Here is a 13,015-nt window from a genome sequence, read left to right on the forward strand (position 1 = left end):
AAAACACTTGACTTCTCAAGTGCTTACCACTGGTGTTTCTACTTCCAACTCCCTTAAAGGCAATTTGAAAGTAAAGAGATTTTGTTGGCCGATGACGGAAGTTGCAAAGCCAATAGTAAGAAGTAAAAAAATATATTGTCCAGCTCCCAGTATAACATCTACTTCTGCTACTACAAATTACTTATTCCAACTCCATGCGAGAGAAAAAATAAATGGTTGCACACAAACACAGATCTGTGGGGTTTTGTTTTTTTCTTCACTTTTTGCTTGTTCCTCCGATTTTGTGGATTTGTTTCTCTGATTGGTAGATCCCATCAGAGCAGTGCTGGGATTCAGCCAGTTCGCACCACTTCGGGAGAACCGGTTGTTAACTTTCGGAGCAGTTTGGCAAACTGGTGGTTGGAAGAAATCATTAGGGCAGAGAACCGGTTGTTAAATTATTTGAATCCCACCACTGCATCAGAGGGAACTTGTGTGTGGTACAGTGCTGAAGTGTTACACACCCGATTTTAAATCAACTCTTAGCTGAACTGTTCAACGCGCTAGCTGCCCTTATCTCTCATGAGTGAAGGCAAATATATATGTCCCAGGATAATGATGTAGGAGCCAATCTGGGTTGCTCACCGGGACCAGAGGTTTAGTCTTCCGAGCTTTTGTTAGAAGTTTTTTTTTTTAACTTGCATTTATATCCCGCCCTTCTCCAAAGACTCAGGGCGGCTTACACTATGTTAGCAATAGTCTTCATCCTATTTGTATATTTATATACAAAGTCAACTTATTGCCTCCAACAATCTGGGTCCTCATTTTACCTACCTTATAAAGGATGGAAGGCTGAGTCAACCTTGGGCCCGGTGGGACTAGAACCTGCAGTAATTGCAAGCAGCTGTGTAAATAACGACTGTCTTAGCAGTCTGAGCCACCAGAGTTCCCCGAGGATGGATTCCAGCATGAGTCTAGAAGCTTGGAAGGCTAAACCCATGGTCCCGGTGGATCATGAGATCACCATATTCGATCCTGAGACTCTTAGCTCTTCCCTTTCTCTCAGTCCAACTTGCCTTACAGGGTTTTTACTATAGGAATAGAAGAAGATGTTGAGTGAACACACAGTGGTAACTGTCATCTATCAGAAAGAAGAGCATCTAAATCACATCTTGAAATATGAGCATGGCAATGGTGGGTTGCCCCCGGTTCGGACTTGTTCACAAGAACCGATAGTAAAACCGGTGGGAGGCTCTGCCCACTGACCCAGATGTCATCAGGAAGCTTCTGCGCATGCGCAAAAGCGCAGGCGGCCTCATTGTGAACCGGTAGTAAAGGTAAGTAGAACCCACCCCTGGGGCATGGAGGGTGGGTGAAGGTCCTTCTCTGTCCTTCTCACATAATGTCACTTGGGAAAGACTTGGACAAGAGAGGCTACAAGAGAATGATCAGTTAAGAGACAGCATAGCCAACAGTTGGGGCAAGAGACCCTTCCTAGTTTCTTGAGCTGTAAAGGAAACAGAATGGGGAGGGGATTGTACTTTCAGATTTTCAAGATTCTCAGAATCAGCTCATCCAGTGGTTTCTTGTCTGATTTCAACCCCCAAACAAATCCAGAGTGTACTTTGAACCTAAAGTCATGTGCACAGGACCAATTCTCGAAGTGAACAGGGCAAATTCTCAAAGTACCTGTCTTGAATGGGCTTTCAAGATTAGCAGTGCTTATGATGAATTATTTAGATGAGAGACAGACCCTCCCTCCAGATCATTATGGCATGGATCACATAGGGATTGACCATGGAATATGCCGGCTGGAGATGGTGGGCACTGAAGCCAAAATCATACAGCGGGCATTAATTTTCCTTGCTAAGATAGATGAACTAACAACCTTTTTGTTATGTTTTGTTATGGATTGCACCAGTAGAGGCTAAATCAATTTCTTTGTATATATATACAGTGACAATAAAGATTATTATTATTATTTTATTCATTAAACATGAAACTCACTCAACTGAACGTTTAAAAATGTATCATATTGACTGGTGCTAATGGTTGATACAGGTTGCTGCCAGCGTCCTAGGTATCAACCAAGTATCTTCTTAAAATATACGATGTTCCAAGTAGCGTAGTTTTTTTGCAGTTCTGCTGGTGTTATTGCAGGAAGCTGCAATTTCTTGATGAGTTTTGTAAAATTCTTAATACATGGTACCAAGTGCCCCGATGATAAGGGGCATTTCTGTTACATGTTTCATCCATAGCTGTGCAGTTGCAATGGCCAGATCTGATATTTCATGATTTTTATTTTATTATTATTATTATTTATTATTATTTATTATTTATTATTATTAACCTTTGATGAAAGGAACATACCCAGCTCCAGCCGCGGTGTGGCTCAGGCTGTAAGATAGCCTGTTATTAAACACAGCTGCCTGCAATTACTGCAGGTTCTAGTCCCACCAGGCCCAAGGTTGACTCAGCCTTCCATCCTTTATAAGGTAGGTAAAATGAGGACCCAGATTGTTGGGGGGGCAATAAGTTGACTTTGTATATAAATATACAAATAGAATGAGACTATTGCCTTACACAATGTAAGCCGCCCTGAGTCTTCGGAGAAGGGCGGGATATAAATGTAAATAAATAAATAAATAAATAAATAAATAAATATCTTCTAGAGGTCAGTATGGCTCTCGGCTACCAAAAAGCTATTCCTCCCTAATTTATGATTTACTATGGTACAACGAAAACTATTACGGTTTATTCCAGATACCATAATTTAGCCCAATGTGTGTGGCCCCAGTTTATCAGCTAATCAGCACAATAGCACAATTCATCAGTTAACTGATTTAAGAATTTTCCTCATATGCCTTACGAAGTAACGTTTCGAGTCATCACAGAAGAAACACTTCCACTTGCTCCTGAGTAGACAAAGAGAAGATTGCATAACTAAAGTCAAAAGGCTGCCTATAGCTACCTCTTTCACCTTTCCTTCTCCCTTAAATTACCATAGAGGGATCTTCTCATATTAGACTGTTCAGAAAAAAAGAAAGGGCGGGGGGGGAGGGATAGGTGCAGAAAGCTACGTTTTGCCATTGTTGCATTGTGATTTCTATGTCAAAATTAGCTTGCACACTCAAAGCATTTAAAACAGGAGTTGAGTTTTTCAGCCCTGTACAATATTAAACATTTGTGGTTGGGTGCCATGTTGGCAGTGGTGAAATCTGAACTGGTTTACTACCAGTTCGCTGGCTGCGCATGGGCACCATGCACCAAATGCAAGGTGCATGTGCAACGTGCAGAGTGCACGCCAAAAGGAGGCATGGGGTAAGTAGAACAGCGCGAGAGGGGGGAATGATCAACTGTGGCGCGCGATCTTTTTTTTTTTTTAAAGCATTTTTTTTACAACCTATTCGGCCAAATAGGTTGTTTAAAAAATGCTTTTAAAAGTAAAAAAAAGAAGGCTACGATGATCGCGCTGCTCAGCTGTGAGCCTTTTTTTTCTCCTTTTAAAAGAATTTTTTAAAACAAGTGGGAAGCGGGCAACTGGGCAATTGGGTGGGCATTGGGAGGGGGCCCCAGGGATTTTTGCTACCGGTTCTCCGAACCACCCGCCGCCATCGCTACCGGATCGGGCGATCCAGTCCGAACCCGGAGCATTTCACCCCTGCATGTTGGGCAAGTGGAGAAACTTGCAAATTGGTCTACCCAGATGCAAAGATTGAATAGGTTGAAGCATCTTGTTCCTCAAAAGATCGTGTAGGATAAAGCATCAAGAAAGAGGATGTTTCCAGTCACTGTGTCAGGGAATGTTTTTATTTTTCCATCCACCATGTAATCGTACATTTACCTTTTTCGATGCTTAGGTAGTTTCCAGTGCTGGGAATTGAAGTCCCTACATCTTAAAAGCTGACAAGTTTGAGAAACTGCACTCAGTACTGTTTAATCAAGGAGGCACCCTGTACCCTGTGAAGACTTATTCCAACAGAATACTTCTGCAAGAATATTGCAACAGAGATATTTAAGGCAGGGGTCAGCAACCTGTGGCTCTGGAGCCGCATGTGGCTCTTTCACCCCTCTGCTGCGGCTCCTTGTCACTCAAAATGGGCGTCACAACCACCAATGTGCTACACCTGCAGGCACACGATTTATTGAGCTTTTCAACCCCCCCCCCCGTAGGCCAACCATGGATAAATCCAAGAAAAGAAAAGTTTCAGAAGAAAACAAAACGTTTAATTCAACTACATATGCGAGTTTTGTGGCCGCTCAAGAAATAGTCAGGCACAAGAAGGGTTTTGTGGCTCCCGGTGTTTTCTTTTCTGTGGGAAACGGGTCCAAATGGCTCTTTGAGTGTTTAAAGGTTGCAGACCCCAGATTTAAAGAAACAGGAAGAATCTGACAAAACATTGACGTTCTATTTGTTTGAGAAATCTCAAGCAGCTTTTCAATAATCCACAGGAAATCTGGCAGACAGCCCATCCCAATAGGTAACAAGGTACATTTTATTTTATATACAGGTAGCCCTCGATTTACAACGGTTCATTTAGTGACCGTTCAAAGTTACACCATCACGGAAAAAAAAAGTGACTCATGACCGTTTTTCACACTTAAGACCGTTGCAGCATCCCCGTGGTCAGGTGATCAAAATTCAGGCACCTGGCAACTGACTCGCATTTATGACGGTTGCAGTGTTCTGAGGTCATGGGGGAATCAGCTTTTGCAACCGTGTAACAAACAAAGTCAATGGGTAAACCAGACTCAATTAATCACCGTGTTACTAACTTAACCCTTGCAGTGATTCACTTAACAACTGGGGCAAGAAAGGTTGCCAAACGGGGCAACTGTCTCGTTCAATGAAGAGAAACTTTGGGCTCAATTGTGGTTGTAAGTGGAGGACTACCTGTACATCCCACATTTCCACCAAAACAGCATACAGAACTCCCCCTTCTCCCCGCCCCTTCCCCCCCCATGAAAGCCCTGCTGAGTAGATGAGAAACAGTAATAGGTCCACATTATCCAGGAGGATCCAAGATTAAGGCTAGACTTCGTGTTTAGAAGACACTGAAAAGCAGGTGCAGAAGGCAGTTCAGCATAACGTTATGCTTATGCAGTCTGGCACAGGGATCTCCAACCTTGGCAATTTTTAAGACTTGTGGACGGAACTCTGGGAGTTGAAGTCCACAAGTCTTAAAGTTGCCAAGGTTGGAGACCCCTGGTCTGGCACATCAGTGAGAGTCAGGGACCCCGTTTCAGAGAAAGTTTTTAAGAAGGTTAGAGCAGGGATGGAGAACTTCTGACCATGCTGATGCCAAAAATGCCCCCTACTATTTTCCCCCTATGGCCACGCTTCCATACTTCAGAAATATCAGGGCCTCCAGAACATTGCATTCCTTATCATTGCTACAGAAACATCAGAAAGACTTAGTACACCATCTTTTAATCTGTTTACAGTAGTGGCCAAAATTGTGGAAACCTTTTGGGAAAAGTGTATTTTTGCGTTTTGATGGCTAATAACACTTTTCTGGGGGGTGGGGGGAGTTTCAAGATAATCCTATTCCACTGCTGGAATGGGCTAGGAATAGCCCAGACTTTAACCCAATGGAAAATCTATGGAGACGACTAAAGAAACTTCTTGTCAGAAGGGACCTAGCAATAAAACCCAGTTAATCCAATCTTGATTTCACATTATAACAGCTGCAGAACTAAAAGTCTTGGTTCACTCCATGGGAAGACGTTGTAAGGCCCTAATTCATGCTAAAGGTTACCTAACTATTAACTGACATGGTGATAATTTTTGTATATCTCGTTTTTTCTATGGTGATAATTTTTGTATAGCTCGTTTTTTCTACGTGTTTCACTTTTCTTCTTTATACTGTAACTGCTATTCTAATAGCAAATCCTTCCTAAAAGTTATTGCATTACATTCTTGATTCAATTATCTTTCCATTGATATATAATTTTATGGTACTACTCCAAAAAAAAAGTGGTGTTATTAGCTAGTTTTAGAAAATACACTTTCCCCAAAAGGTTTCCACAATTTTGGCCACTACTGTAACCATTGTTCAATCGCAGTACCTGGTCCAATCATTCTACGATGACTTATGACCAGAATAAGAGCCCAAAATTTCTGTCGCTAAGTGAAACATTTGTTAAGGGAGTTTTGCTCCATTTTACAACCTGTCTTGCCACAATTGTTAAGCGAATCACTGCTGTCGTTAATTTAGTAACAACACGGCTGTTAAGTGAATCTGGTTTCCGCATTGACTTTGCTAGTCAGAAGGTCGCCAAAATACACTCCAACCATCGTAAATGTGAATCGGTTGCCAAGCGTCTGGATTTTGATCACGTGAACTACGGGAAGGCATCAATGTGTGCAGAAATGAACAGATTAACTTCGATGATTAAAGAAAGAGAGGATTCAGAATATTTTAAGATATTTTACCATTGGTTAGAAGAAAGGTACAGATAAGCAATGGATAATTATGTAAGAAAATGATAATTTATTTGTGGAAAAATGGTAATAGTTCAAATTGAAGTGAAGAAAAACTTTCTCCTATTTTCTGACAAGCAAAACCAATGGGAAAGCCAGATTCATTTTATAACCGCGTTGCTCACTTAACAAACTGTGCCAAGGAAAATCGTACAATGGGGCAAAACTTATTTAAAACTGTCGCTCAGCGACGGAAATTTTGGGCTCAATTGTGGCCGTAAGTTTAGGACAGACCTGTATTAGGGCTGCCAATGTAGGCCTTGCTGAGGAGTCGGAATGAAGCAACGCCACAAGTTTCTTCATTTCCACTTTCGGAAGAGAAAGGCTGGGGAATTCTGGGAGTTAAAAGCCCACGTTGAAAAACACTGATTTAAAATCAGTGTTTTTAAATTTAAAATTAAAAAAGGATAGCCCTACAAGGCAGAGGGGGGATAAAAATGGAAGACAGGTTTGCAAGGACGTACTTGGCTTTTGCTAGTGAAGTTAGAAACAAGTGGGACCCATCCTGTGATCCCCATGGTATGAATATGAAATTGCAGATTATAACAGGGTCTCTCGATCTTGGTACTTTGAAGGTGTATGGACTTCCAACTCCCAGAAGTCCTCAGCCAGCATGCTGGCTGGAGAATCCTGGGAGTTGAAGTCCATATATCTTGAAGTTACCAAGGTTGAGAAACACTGGATTAGAATCTGCAGTGCAGTAGCCATGGGTTCCTAGGCCGTCCACCGCACATCTAAAACACGCTCATCCCCATTAAAATATTATTTTTTTGAAACAAAGTGTTGATATTTCATGTATCCATACATTCTGTAAGACTTCAGTTCCTTTAATGTGAAAACATATAGGATTTCCAGTGCTTCCTTGCAAGGTCTCGGGACAACTGTTGACATCTTGCAAAATGTTATGAGAGCTCTTCTGTGGCAGAGCCTGAAGACCGAACAAGGTTGCCTGCTTGTCATCACTGACCTTCAACCACAGGGGGCTTACACAGAGGTGCTCAGGAGAGACCCGAAGCCCCTTCACAAAAGAAATCCCAAAGAGATACAAAAACAGTTTCTACACCGATCTTCAGGCATCATACCTCCCCTTCATAAGAACACCATTTTCCATCTCTAGAATCGAGAAGTCATCATCTCACGCTTTTAGTGGAAGAGAGGCGGTGTCCTCTGAAGAAAAATAAACCATGCACGCCCAAATAGGCATCCATTTGGCGTTATCTTTTTTGATAAAAGGAACTATTTCTGCCTATGGATGTGTTTAACTGATGTTCTTTAACTGATGTTTTGATTAGGTTTTTTCAGGGGTTCCTCTTAGAGCCTACATTATCAGCCCTCCCCCCACTTTTTTCCTCACTTTTGTCTCTCTCTGCCTTTTCTCTCCCTTCCTCTTAACCTGAAAGCTGGGTTGGAAGAGAAAACTCTGGCTGTAAATCAGGAATGGAATGCTTCTGAAGTCGATTTGGAGGCACCCAAAGATGAAACAGCTTAAAAAATACTCACTAAAGGATGGAGCGCATGTTACACATTTCAAACCCTAGCCAACTTTCCTTTCCATTACCCACCTTTTATTTCACGTTCCATTCATTTTATTTCTTTACTCCTTTTCGTTATTGCAAAATATTGCAACCTACAGATTAACACACTCAAAGTCATTTGCTCAGACAAGAAGTATCCCAGAAGTAATTTTTTTTAGAAAAACCAACCAACAAAAGAAAAATCTGACCAAAAAAAAAAAAAAAAAGGATCTCGCTTAGAAAAGGATTCTCCCCATCTTGGGAGACAAAGAATTAGATCCCAAGTTTGCAGGATTGGCCAGTTGTGAACCAGTGACAGTACACAACCTGGCCAGTAGGTGGAGTCCTGAGCTCATTTTGGCTCTGAGGTCTTTTTAAGCAGAAAACTTTTAGATCTGGAAAAACAGTGTTGGTCAAAGTTTCCCAAATGGGTTCATGATTTTTGCTTAGATACCAAATGAAAGGCATTAACGGATGAGAAGGACAAGATGAAGTCACCGTAGTTGTCCCTCCGGGAACACCAAATCTCCAGCAGAATTGGCAACGGCCTTGAAAATGCTTTGCCCTGCTCCATGTATCTTGGTGGCTTGGCTTGGCGTTGTTATTGTTGTTTGCAAACTCCCCAAAGGCTTGTTCACTGTAGGTAGGCAAGGAAGCAATTATCCAGAGCTAAAAAAGAACAACAGAAGACCAGTGACATGAGAGTATACTTCCACGTTGCAACATAACATGCTTCAGAGGCAATTGGAGAAACACAGATTGGTCACAAAATGAACAAAGGGAGGCAAAGTCAAACCAGAAACTACTCAGCCTAATAATATTCATATGTTCTAAAAAAGGGGGGGAAATAGAGGGATATAGGTGAGAATTCCATCTGAAACTTTTACCTGAACTCCAGATACTTTTTCATCTCTACCACTAAGATGTGTGGGCTTCACCTCCCAGAATTCCCCAGCAAGCAATACTGGTGGACTTCAACTCCCCAGTCAGCAATGCTGTGTGGACTTCAACTCCCAGAATTCCCCAGCCAATAATGTTGGTGGACTTCAGCTGGCTAGGGAATTCTGGGAGTTGGAAGTCCACACATCTTAAAACTTGACAGCGTTGAGAAACGCTGCACTAGAGAAAAGGATGTCCCCAAATTCTGAGCCATGCCAGAGTTTACTACCACTTTTTTGGACAAAAGCACCAACAGTGGTTGATTGCAGACCTCACGCTAAGCCACGGTGTGGTCTTGTTTCGGCCAAGCTTACTGTCTTAGCTCACCCCATTTTTTGCTTTTTCAACTAATTATGGTTTCCTGAGATATGTAAACCCAACCGTCTTGGGTGAGGGGGAATGGGGAATAAAAATAGGCTTCCCAGACCCTTTCCAATCTCTTCCGGCTCTGTAAGGCATGGGAAATCTGTGATGTCACCACCCATACTTTTCAGTCTGTTCTCAGCCCCTGTTATGTCTCGCCCGCTTTCACCACAGCCGGGGCCTTCTTATCTGCTTCCGAACGCTGAGGAATGTCCTAGTATGCCTCCCGGCCCCAGCCCTGGCTCCATGCCCAGACAGGCTGAGGAGGAAGAAGTACCTCCAGCCCCCAGCTCTGGCTCCATGCCCAGGCAAACGGAGCAACTAGACCCCTCCCCCACAGCATGTGAGCCTGAGGAAGGTCAATTGCCAACAGCTGCAGACTGGAGTGACCCTCGCTTTAGAAGAATTGATAGGCGGCGGCGACAGAAGGAAGGGAGGGGCAGGCCTGGATAAGTGCTGAGTCATGGAGCCACACCCCATGGCCTATATAAAGGATCTGCTTTCTGGCATTCTCTGAGTCAGGCAAAGTCTAACATATCTTGCTGAAGTCACTTTCTGGTCTCCTGCCTGCCTTGAGGACTTTGCTAGGACTTTGGCAGAGCTGCAGAGGCACGCCTGATTCGGATTTCCCTGACCCGGCCGTCAGTGGAGGAGTGGGACACGACAGCCCCTCTTGACCTATGATGCTGGAATTCAGTAGCAGTTCGTAGGCAGTTTTATGATCTGCAGGTTGTGCTTGAGGGCAAGGGATCTTAATATAAATAATACTTCACAGAACATAGAATAATAGGGTTAGAAGGGACCTTGGAGGTCATCTAGGCTTGGCAGGAGTCCCTATACTATTCCTTTTTTTAAAAAATAATTTTTTAAAAAAATTGTACATTTCATTTTCCATTAAATAGTGTGTCTTCTGGGTACAAATATCTCTGTGCAATCAGAATTTACGGTATTCATTACGTTGATATTAATTCTCTAATCTTACAATAATAATAAGCATAATAAACCATTTCTCCCTCTTAACATACCTTCTAATAAGAATATAATAGTAATATTAAACACAATAGTCTTAACAATCGTATTTGTAAGAATCATCCTATTGTTTACACCTATATCTTAACATATTTTCTATATTTCACAAATCTCCATTTATTTTTAACTATCTGTACTATTCCTGACAAACAACTGTCCAATCTCTTTCTTGAAAACTTCCAGTGATGGAGCCCCTCAAAAGTCCAGAGGTAAGCTGTTCCACTGATTGTACTCACTGTCAGGAAATTTCTCCTTAATTATAGATTGTAGCTCTCTTTAATGACCTTCTACCCATTACGCCTTGGCCAGCCCTCAGATGCTTTGAAGAGTCAGTTAACTCCCTCTTCTCCGTGACAACCCCTCAAGTACTGAAAGAGAGCTATCGTATCACCCCTAGTTTAAGGGAACAGTGGTGCAATGGGTTAATGGTGCTGGAACTTCTGGCCAGAAATGGTCTGCACTCTGGCCATTCCAACCTGGCTCTACGAGACAGAGTGAGCTTCTACCTCGCTCCCCAGCTCTCGGGCACCCAGCAGTTCGAAAGCATGCAATACTGCAAGTAGATAAAAGGGTACCACTTCAGTGGGAAAAGCCTAGCTGAGTTCCTGTGTGGAGCGAGCAAAAGCCGGTGCTGGATCTGGCTGGATGTGAGGCAACGGAACATGAGGCGAGAGGAGACGAATGGAGGAGTGGAGAAAGAGCCAACAACCTGAGTGCCGCTAGTCAGCTGGTTTTCGCCCCCTGTAGTGCACCAAGGATAGGCACGCAAGTGCTGAACCGAATGAACTAATAATTTGGCCTGTCAGGCCCGCATTGTTAGATTTCTCTGTATCAGCGTCATCTTCTTTTAATGACCCCGTAATCCCTTGCGGGATGGAGTCTGGGCAGCTGAGTATTTACTGGCCGGATGCCCTTCCTGTCACCGATGCAGAGTTTTATTCAGCAGATACATTTTCATTGTGCCCAGAGAGAGAAATATCTGCCTCCAGCCACGATCGAACTCACATCCTCCTGATTGTGAGGTGACAGCTCCACCTCTAGGCCACCGCATCACTCTTCTCTGACATTGTATGCCATACACTAAATGAATAAATACCCTAGTCTTTCTCTTCGTTAGACATATCTACCAGTAGTTCCCTAAATTGTTCAACCTGTAGCAGCATCTTTGGCACTAACATATTTCTTCCACCCCCACCCACAAATGGTACCCATACTTTCCCAAAACTCCACCACCAATTAAAATAACCGAAATGGGTTTTTATCTGCTGGGCTGGGGAGGCTGAGAGGCCACGGCACAAGACTGACAGTGGCACATGAGCCTCCAAATGGCGCATCCCAAATTGTCCATCCATCCTCCATCCTAGCAGAGATGTATTTTTAGACTTGCAAAGTTCTGGTAATCAACCTTATTATAAAGATACAACTAGTATTCCCAAGGGGTGCTTTTTGCCTGGACTACCTCACATCAATTGCCTCAAAGAACATCTCTCCCTCTTCATCTTCTTGTGAGACAATTGCCAAGCTCCCATTCCTTCCGCAGGCTCAGCTGCCTCTTAGCTGATTATTGTCTAGTCTGTAGCCTTTCCTCCTGTCTCCCAAGGTCAGTCCCGCACGCCATTACATCTACTCATAAAGGCAGGGTTCAATCTTTTCTCCAGAATACCGCACCCTTTGGAAAGAGAGGCCAATGTAGGAGATGACCAGGCTGAGCCAAATGCGTCATCAGTCTCGAATCCTTTCATGCCCACAAGAGTTCTAAGTGCAGCCCACCTTGAGTTCCATTGATGCTGATCTACTGCTAATTTTCATTGACCATTAGTAGTTCGATTCTTGTAGAGAGCTTAAACTTGCAATAAACCCTTATATACATTTGAGCTCCCTGGATCTTTTCTGAGCTTGACAGCCACTGCCCCACACTGGTTAGGGCCATGATGGCGAACCTATGGCATGCGTGCCACAGGTGGCACGTGGAGCCATATCTGTGGATACGTGAGCGTTGCCCTAGCTCAGCTCCAGCGCCCATATGCTGATTTTCAGGCCTTCCGGGCCCACCGGAAGTCGGGAAATGGGCCGTTTCTGGCCTCCGGAGGAGGGGGGAGGCTGTTTTCGCCCTCCCCAGGCTCCAAGAAAGCCTCTGGAGCCTGGGGAGGGTGAAAAACGGCCCTACGAGGCCCACCAGGAATCTTTTTATCATTGCGTGCCAAAAGCAGTGGGAACACGCGGGGGAGGGGGTGTCACACGCGCATGGGGTGGTGCAGGGGCATTGAATTATGGGTGTGGTATGCACACGCACGACCCCCCTGTGCTCCCCCACTTTTGGCATAAGACAGCAAAAAGGTTAGCCATCCCTGGGTTAGGGAAAGGGAAGGAAAACTACTTTCCTGTAGTTCTTCCAAAGGCCTGGTGGGGAAGCTGGGTCTCAATTTATTAAAGCCACTTACGTGTATAAAGGCTGCAGCTGCAGGTGTGACATTTTTTGCGGTGCCTGATAGCCGTAGGAGTCAAACCCTCCAATAAAATCAACTGTGGAGTGAAAAGATAAAGAGAGAGATCGTTCTGACAAACAGCTAGACAAAGTAGTGACCATTATCTTACTCAAAAGTAGCTGTTTAAAGAAAGTTGCAATAAAACACACAGGTCCCAGCATGCGGGCTGGGGAATTCTGAGAGTTCTTAAAATTACCAAGTTTGAAAAACACTGTAGCAAA

At 43.5% G+C, this 13,015-nt stretch overlaps 1 protein-coding gene across 2 annotated transcripts in view; it reads right to left on the bottom strand.

The window, feature by feature from the left end:
• Positions 1-4,956: 4,956 nt before the first annotated feature.
• Positions 4,957-13,015, bottom strand: part of NKAIN1 (sodium/potassium transporting ATPase interacting 1) — a 46,203-nt gene continuing 38,144 nt past the window's right edge. For both annotated transcript variants that reach the window (XM_058196257.1, XM_058196256.1), the window contains exons 6-7: positions 12,750-12,831; positions 4,957-8,646 (exon numbers count right to left, since the gene is read on the bottom strand). In XM_058196257.1, the coding sequence (XP_058052240.1) occupies positions 8,637-8,646; positions 12,750-12,831 (92 nt within the window). In that variant the 3' untranslated portion in view covers positions 4,957-8,636. The remainder of the gene's footprint in view (positions 8,647-12,749; positions 12,832-13,015) is intronic.

This window comes from Ahaetulla prasina, chromosome 10 (assembly GCF_028640845.1).
Source record: "Ahaetulla prasina isolate Xishuangbanna chromosome 10, ASM2864084v1, whole genome shotgun sequence".
Classification (NCBI taxonomy): domain Eukaryota; kingdom Metazoa; phylum Chordata; class Lepidosauria; order Squamata; family Colubridae; genus Ahaetulla; species Ahaetulla prasina.